This window comes from Morone saxatilis, unplaced genomic scaffold (assembly GCF_004916995.1).
Source record: "Morone saxatilis isolate NCDOM2014 unplaced genomic scaffold, NCSU_SB_2.0 Contig22, whole genome shotgun sequence".
Classification (NCBI taxonomy): Eukaryota; Metazoa; Chordata; class Actinopteri; family Moronidae; genus Morone; species Morone saxatilis.
Genome location: NW_023339785.1, coordinates 26,194,288 through 26,203,002, shown reverse-complemented (window position 1 = coordinate 26,203,002; position 8,715 = coordinate 26,194,288). Strand labels below are relative to the sequence as shown.

Genomic DNA, 8,715 nt, shown 5'->3' with positions numbered 1-8,715 from the left:
CACACGCACATGCACACACACACCTGCCAACACTGCAGGAAAAACCTCTGCCTCGTTATTGAGCCCTAAAAGTCTGTTTTTTTTCCAGAAAAACAAGCACAAAAATCAGCTCAGAGAGTTGAATCGTTCCAACCAGACTTCATTTAAAAATCACTCTTTTTAAGGATTTTCCAGAATTTGCTTCAGTGTCATTAAAGAGGAAATATTCAGGCTTCAGTTCGCTGAATGAGCATCTAGAAAACAACGTTTCATATTTGAAACTTCTTGCTTCAGATGCATTCAGGGGAAATAGTGTCGCACAGTTTCATAAAACACACTCGAACTTTGTTACGGACAGAATGATAAAGACTTATTTTCATCAATGTCACTTGTGTCTTCCAACATTTATCAAGATGGAGGAACGTTTAAAGTCTGACAGACTTTAATCACAAGAACAAATATTATTTTTTAGGAAGCAGAAAAGAAAGAAGAGTCCCCGAATCCCAATGAGTCGTATTATTAAAAACGGCTTTACACCGTAGTTCGATCTACACGAGCGGACTGACGTCTACAGCCACATTATTTCACTTGGTTTAAGAAAATAAAAGTTTTATCAGTTTTAGTGCCGATAACGAAACAAAAATACGTTTTCATAAGATCTTACAGCTACAACAACTTTATCTAATTCAGAGTGAAGAAACAATCAAAGAAGAATCAACATGGCGGCTGAGATGTTTCATTTCAGTTTCCAACCTGGAGAGTCAACAAGGAGTAAAGTAATCAGCACATTAAGTCTCTATGTGGACCGATGTGAGCCTTAATACGAGTTCAACCACATTAAAAACAGTAAAGAAACAAACTCTGTGTCACTCGGACGGAGACAAGATGGCTGAAAAGATTTAAAGCGAGATGTTGTTTTAATCTTGAAATCTTGAAGAATTCATCTGCACCAAATCCTGTTCATTTTTCTGCTTTTCTAAATAAAAACAGTACTTGTACAACTCTAGGCTGCTTTAAAACTGACCCAGGAGGTCCGACAGGAGGAAGAAGCTACGACGAGCAACAAAAGTCTGTTTTTTATTAGCGAGCGCTGAATGTTTTATATGTTTTCACCCACAGAGGCATCCTGGTGGATCGGGCTTTAACGTTTGTCTTTCTCTCTTCCACATGTTTGCTGCTCTCTAATAAAGGCTGCACAGATATTTCAAAATAAAGCGAGAGGACACGAAGTCCGGTCTGCCGCTCCGACCTCCACTTCACTCACAGGACTTCCCAAACCAGACCAAACCGTGATTCACACAGCGTACATTTTGTGTGAAACAAACTCTTTTATTATACTTTTATATACTATTTTATTCATGTATTGCACTATTTTTCTTCTTTGATAAACCCATTTCAAGCCCCAGAACGACTGGTCCACATGAGTAAAGGTGTGTTTTTAGGAGAGATTTGAAGCTTTAGGGTCACATTATCTCCTCACAGAGAGCTCTGGGACAAACAGTGCCTCATTACACAGACAGCTGAGGCCTTTCTGCACATTCGCATATAAAACATGTGGCTTCATCAACGTATGCAAGTTCCTTAAAAGGGGAATTTAAGAAGGTGTGTAAATAGAGAAAATACATTAAACCCCAAAGGGTTCATATCACAGCACGAATTCTGACGCTTTTCTGGACTTTTTATGGTTTTCAGGAGCAACGAACAACACAAAGCAAATCAGCTCCGGAGAGTTAAATCGTTCCAACCAGACTTCACTACAAATTCGCCCGTTTTAAGGATTGTCCAGAAATGAGCTTCAGTGTCATAAAAGAGGAAATATTAAGGCTTCAGTTCGCTGAACGAGCATCTAGAAAACAACGTTTCATATTTGAAACTTCTTTGTTTCTATATTTATAAAATATAACTTTGTTACGGACAGAATGATAAAGACTTATTTTCAATGATGCCGCCAACATTTATAAAGATGGAGGCACGTTTAATGTCAGACTGAAGACTTTAACCATGAGATGAGACCATGAGACCATGATTTGAAAAAAACGATGATTTTACAATGTAGTTCAATCTGCTTAATAAAAAAATTGAGGAAATGCCATTAGACCCAATAGAGTTAATATCAGAACAGCGCTGACATCTGACCTCTGACATCTGACTCTGACGTAGCTTTAGAAGAACAACACAAAGAGTCGCAGGTGAATTCTGAAGCTTTCCTGGACTTTTTTCTGGTTTTCAGGAGCAAAAACAAAGCAAATTTTCAAACATTTTTCACTTTGTGAGAGAAACAAATCACTCTTTATATATATATTTTGGCTTTTTGCCATTTGTATTCAACAGCAGCAGCTGAAGATGGACAGGATTAGAACCCGAGCCGCCTCGGTAAGGAGCTACCAGGAGGAATTCATCGTTAAAAACCTGAACTTATCTTCACAAGTGGGGGGAAAACATATGTTTAAATTGGGCGAGAGGTTTATGGTGTTGACCAATGAGTCCGACAGGGAGCTTCTCTCTCCCATCATGCTCCTTGTGATAACTGCCACAAATAAAGTACTTCATAAAATGTGTGTAATGTTGTAACAGCAGTCTGTTTTAACTTTAGCTCCTGATTTATGTTCAATATCAAAGATTTCTGCATCAGATAGGTTGTTTTCCTGAGTCATCTGCAGGTTGAAAGTGAAACACTAACATTTCAGATTTTAGTGAAATAACTTCCTGATGGAGGTCTGCAGGGACTGAAACACCAGCTGGATTCAACAAATATCTTAATTCAGAGAGTGGGGAGTGTGCAATAAAGCACAGAAATACAACTGTGACACTTCTTTGTACAACAAAACCAAAAAACCAGAGAAACATGAATCTTAAATCTTTCTGCAAACCGACAGATTTCCCCACACGGGATTCAAACCGCCGTCTTCCTGCGACACAAAGCACAAACCCTCAGTCAGCACAAACACCTTTAACGTCTTATCTTCCTTTAAATATCTTTAACGTCATTTTCATCCACTCACAGTCAACGTTAACTGATGAGGAACGTTTCACACTTTGAGCTCCATGTGAGGCGTTCAAGTCGAGTTTTAAGGTTTGTAAATGAGAGAGCAGAGAGGGGTGAGTGTTTGTGGATGAGACATGTTGCAACATTAACACTGAATTTATCCTCTACTTTTATTATATTTACGCCCAAAATGCACGACTTACTTTTACATTTTATGGTCTTTTATTATTAGTTTCCTCTGTTTTGAACTTTGAGCGTCTCGTTTCTGAATCTGAAATCATGAATAACGGGCTTTTACTGTAAAAGGGTGCAGCTGCTGCATCCATTAAAACTCACAGTTGAACAGATTTTAACTTAATAAACTGTAAGAAGAGTGTAAAATATCACACAGATATTATCGTTATCAGCATACATGCAGATACACATCTGTCAGGGTGCAGGTTTCAGAAGAATTTCCTCCTCATGTAATGTTTGTTACAGAACTGATCTGCAGGTGAAAATGAAGACTTTCAGTTATTATTATAAATGTGATTAAAGCTGCGTGAATTTGATTAAAACACTGGAAAACAGAAGAAATATTATGAAATATGATGTAAATTAGTGGATTAAAAGATAGTTTGGAGGAAAAACATCCTGTTGGACATCCTGTTTTTTTATTTTATTTATGTGTTAATTATCTGTTCCACGTCTAACTGATGTTTACTTGTTGTCTTTATGATAAAAATAGTAATAAATGTGTCACACAGGTGGTTTAAAATATAAAAGAGGAGCTCAGAAAGAGTCTCCACTCAAACACGCTTCCCCTCATTCAACCTGATCAGGTAACAATCACTGATCAATAACCGGACTGCAGATTATCTGACGGATTAAATATCAAACAGCTGCAGGTGCTTGTTTGTGAACACAGCCTCAGTCTGATATCATGTTTCTATATTACAGACCTATATTTAATATATATAATATTTATAATATATAATATACATCCACACAGAGAATAAACTGTTGATTCTTTATATTAATCTTAAACTGTCAGTTCTCTCTGTTTAAAGGTTTTCTTTCTGCATTATTGGAGCGATAATGTTGAATAAACTGTACATTTGTGAAATTTGATATAAGCAGACGTCTTCCAGCAGAAAGCAGCACACACACACACTCACTGAGACTTCCATCATTTATCTGGTTTAAACACAGAAATCTGCAGCTTCGTGTCGACACAACATCAGAGTGATGACAGAAACAGCTATACCAATACCTCAAACTTCTTCAGTTACACACAAAATTAAAATGAGTGTTTTTTTGAATGAAGTTTGGTTCACTTACATTAAATTCAGCCTCTTACAAACACATTTAAACTCAGTGATTGTTGTTCATCGTCAGAATGATTCAACCTTCAGTTTGTTCGTGTTTTTTACTCATTCACTCACATTTTAAATCCCTCAGATGTAAGTTTGTGATCAGAATAATGTTCAGGTTTACAGATATTAAAGTATAACACAGTGCAGGTTGTATAAAGCTATAAACAGACACATAATATATCTGCACTGCAATACAACAATTTAACATAAATTCAGATTATAGCTGAAATGATTTGTCGATTAATCAGTTTTTTAAAAAACTAAAAAAAAGAACAAATATTTGTAGATTTTCTTATAAAGACATTTTCTTTATTAGACAAAACAAAAACATCTAAATAGTCATTTGTTATTTTCTACAGAGCAAACAAATAATCAGTAATCTTTATATATATTTATATATTTGTTATTTGTAGGTGTAGTTATTTATATACATTTATTTTGAATACCTTTTTGTTAACCTCTGTCACTGTGTCTGTTTCTGTTTGAACATATTTGGACAATAAAGTTTGCTTTCAGTTTCAGCTGCTGTTGATTTTAAAGGACTTCAGGTCTGAAACAGGTGTTTCAGATGTCAGCCTGCATCGTTGTGATGCGTGAAACTGCGGGAAGCAACGACATTTACTCACTAAATGATGCTTTCACTTAAAAAAGGTTTCAGATGAAACCGGATCAGCTTCAGTTTGAGGTCCCGTTTAAAAGCAGAGAAAGCGGCGCTGCTGGTAAAGTTTGAAGCCTCCGTGAGTCCGAGGAGCTGAAGGATCTCCATCATGTTCAGCAGCTGATTTTAAACCTGCATCGATTTATTTGAGTCAAGCGGTCAGATTTCACTGCAGCTCACCTGAAACTCATTAATTACGTCACAATTTACAGGTAAAACCGGAGTTTAGAGACAAAGACGAAAGAGAATTTTAAAAACTCTCAAGAGATTCATTTTTATTTTAAACTGCACAAATATTTTACTGTTAAATTTGGGAATTTTTGGCATTCAGTTCTTGTTTTGAATTGAATATTTCTTCGGCTGTCTGAAGCTTTAGGAGCTTTAAAACGTAGAAAATGTTTAAATCGATGGATTTCTAAGTGGAGTTCGGTGTGTCAGATATCTGCCGGGCTGCGTGTGTTTCACTGCGGACTTCATCTATTTTAACCTGCGTGTAAAAAGCTGCAGAAGCTTTTAATTTAACCTGTGACTCAGTTTAAATTTGCTTCATTTCCTCCTCGAGTTCCTCCACAATTTGAACATCGCTTACATTTTTTAATATTCAACCCAGCGCTTTAGAATCTGCACACGAGAAAATCTCCGTGTGCTTTAATTAAACAGTCGTGTACTAATTATTATAATTATCTCCTGAATAAGCTTTAAATAATGTGAAAGGATCCCAGAGATCGGACGCGTGCAGCGGCCGCAGCTCCGCGCTCCTCCCGCCGCTCTGCGCTCTTTGCGCGCGGCGTGTTCCTGCAGCACCAGACCGCGTGTCACATTGGTTTAAATGAATTACCGGAGCCGCCGTGCGGGGGACGGAAACGTTATTTCAAGTTGAGTTTTGGGTTAAAAAGACACGTGGAAGCGCGGGAAGCACTTCGGCGTCTGTGTGCGCTCGAACCGGACAGCCGGTGAGCCCGAATCCGCCCGAGAGGAGGAGGGAGACGGTGTGATGGGGCTGCCGCTCAGCGCTGGAAGCATTAACCCTGCTGCTTTGAATTAGTGGGAGAAAGAAGACAGAGTGTTTATGACTGACAGCCTTTCAGGAGGGATTTTGTTTTCTCTGAGAATAAATTGGACTTTTTCTCTGGATTCTAAACGTTAATTTGTAGATGGATTTTAAAGTAAAAGCTCTCAGAATGTCCATCTGGAGCTTCTGTTGCTTCTCTGCAGCTTCCACTAAAAGTTTGAAGTCCGAAGTTTTCATCTTTTTCTCTGTGTTTAATTTATTTGATCCTCTCTTTGTTTTTACACTGTCTCACTGAACACACCGAGCCTGTCTCACTGCGCTTGGGTTTAACTTTGTTGGCTCTTTGCGCCCCGCAGGCTGACCGGGAACCTCCGTGTGTGTCACTTTTCAAACGGCTCCTGGAGGATGCAAACACCACTTTCACCTTCACGCTGGAGTTTTCAGAGTGTGGCACTAATGAGCGGGCTGGCACCGCGCAGCACGGAGATGAAAAGTTGCATGCTTTTTGGGGATATTTTTACCTCTGGGCCGCTGTGTTGGCGTCCAAAATCCCTGCGCCCTGCATCCAGGAGCGGACCGGGGTCATGCCGGTGGGGAGCGGCTCCTCCTTCATGGTCAGGGCCCCCCTGGGGAGGCTGTCCTGGATGGAGAACATCAAAGTGTCCTTCTGGGAGCTTTGTCTTCACCAGAAACAAGAAAGAAAGAAGAATAATCCTCCCTGTAGCAGCCACTCAAAAAAGCCAAAGGACCACCTGGATTAAGGTGGAGAGAAGAGGAGCGATGAGGAGGAGGAAGGAAGGAGGGGAGGAGGGACACACGAGCGAGCTTCCCCAAAGTATCGGGTCCTGATCCAGTGAAGAGTCCCGGATCCCTCTGGGTTTCTGCGGGGTTGTTTTAGATCCCAGCCCCGGCTCGCAGCTGCCCGGGCTTTAAACCGGCGTCTCTGTGAAGTTAAAAGAGGGCGGAGAGAGGAGCGGAGAGCGAGGAGAGCATCTCAGAGGAGCCGAGAGAGAGAGAGTGAGAGAGTGAGAGAGAGGGGAGAATCAGCCGGGATCCGGAGAGCCTGACGCCGGGAGAACGGAGCGCGGAGAGCCGGGGATCAGAGGGAGGCGAGCAGCCGCGGATTGTGGAGAAATGAAAAGTGGGATAAAAAAACACGCCACCGCTTCAAAAAGGAGTAAAATGAAATGATTAGCAAACAAGAGGGAGGGACGGACCGTGGAAGGCTGCTGCTCCCGGGGGAACAGGGGGATTGGGCAGCGAGAAATCTCATCCCCCTCCCTCCCCGGCTCTTTATGGCTCCTCTGTCCCGGCGGAGAGCTCCTTCTCCCGGGGTCCGGGGCTCTGGAGCTCCCGGGGGACCGGCGTGGATCAGGAGGGGGCGGGGACGCGACCAAATAAGGGCAGCTCATTTGGATATTGGTCGCACCTCTGGCGCCTGATTGGTGGAAGTCGCGCGTTGCGTCATTGTTTTTTCAGACCCAGCTCCAAATAAGGGTTTCCGCGTGTTGGGCCGCGCGCACTGTAAGAAATGAGGTTTGAATGTTTTAAAGGATTTCAGCTGAAGAGATGAACACTTTAACAAACACACTGACAGGTGAACTTTAACAGGTTGATGATGTGTTCAATAACAGTCAACATGTGAGGGAATCTGGAGCTCAAACCGCTTTTACGCACCGATTCCGCCTGATTCCAACACATCTGCAAACAAACCCAAACAACTGGGCACAATCTGTCACTTCTCTTTAATATCTGTGGCTTTTTTTACGCCTGAATCATTAAAAGACTCGTTGAGGTTGACAGAAGCTTCCAGCTCCTTTATCCAAACCTTCCCCGCTCCGGATACGAGACTGTAATACTGAACCTCATCCCTTACACCACTCTGTATTCTCTTCCTCCAACCTCGCAGACTTCCTCAGATTTTGGGGGATTAACTGGTTTCATGTGGAATAATCTCCTCTGTCATCCCGCGTTCCGGCTGATTGACACGGGAGGCGCGCGAGTTTGGCACCAATTTGCGCTTTTTTACGCACGGACATATGGCGCTCACACACACACACACAACACACACACACACCACACACACACACACACACACATATAACACACACACACAACAGTAACACACACACACAAACACACACACACCACACACACACACACATTTCTTCTCATGCTAAAAAAGTAAATGTGTTTAATTTGAGGATTAAGGCGCCGCGGGCCCGCAGCGGTCCATCAGTAATCAGGAACACACTGAGGCATCATCATACAAACAATCAAATAATGCTCATTTCTGTTGATGTTTTGGGCTTTTGACATCTGCAGCAGTCATTTTTGTTCATTTCAGTGGCGGAGCAGACATTCTCTAATAAGCACAAACGTCCAGAGCAGCGGCTGAGTAAACTATTTATCCTCCTTTAAGCGTGCCTCCCTCCAGGGACGTACAAAGTCTGGAAAAGCCTGGGAGAAATATTTCCTGTGCCGGGGAAGAGAAAAAGTCAAATGAGACGCTGCAACATTCGTTGCAGATTAGAGGAAGATGAAGAAGGGTTAGAAACCAGACGGCAACAGCTCCATCGGCCCGTCTCCAATTATAATTATTATTATAAATATTGTTTTATCATTTTAATTATAGTTATAAATAATAACTCTTCTAATAAATACATTTTCCTTCTGTCACTAAAAATGTTTCTAATAAATAAAAACAAAAATAATTATTAATATT

The 8,715-nt window shown here is 41.1% G+C and overlaps 1 protein-coding gene across 1 annotated transcript in view; it reads right to left on the bottom strand.

The window, feature by feature from the left end:
- Positions 1–7,410, bottom strand: part of LOC118333686 (transcription factor COE3-like) — a gene marked incomplete at its 3' end in the record, with an annotated part of 22,179 nt that extends 14,769 nt beyond the window's left edge. Inside the window, 1 exon segment of the mRNA XM_035669434.1 lies at positions 6,512–7,410. Coding sequence (XP_035525327.1) covers positions 6,512–6,645 — 134 coding nt within the window.
- Between the last annotated feature and the right edge of the window lie 1,305 nt (positions 7,411–8,715).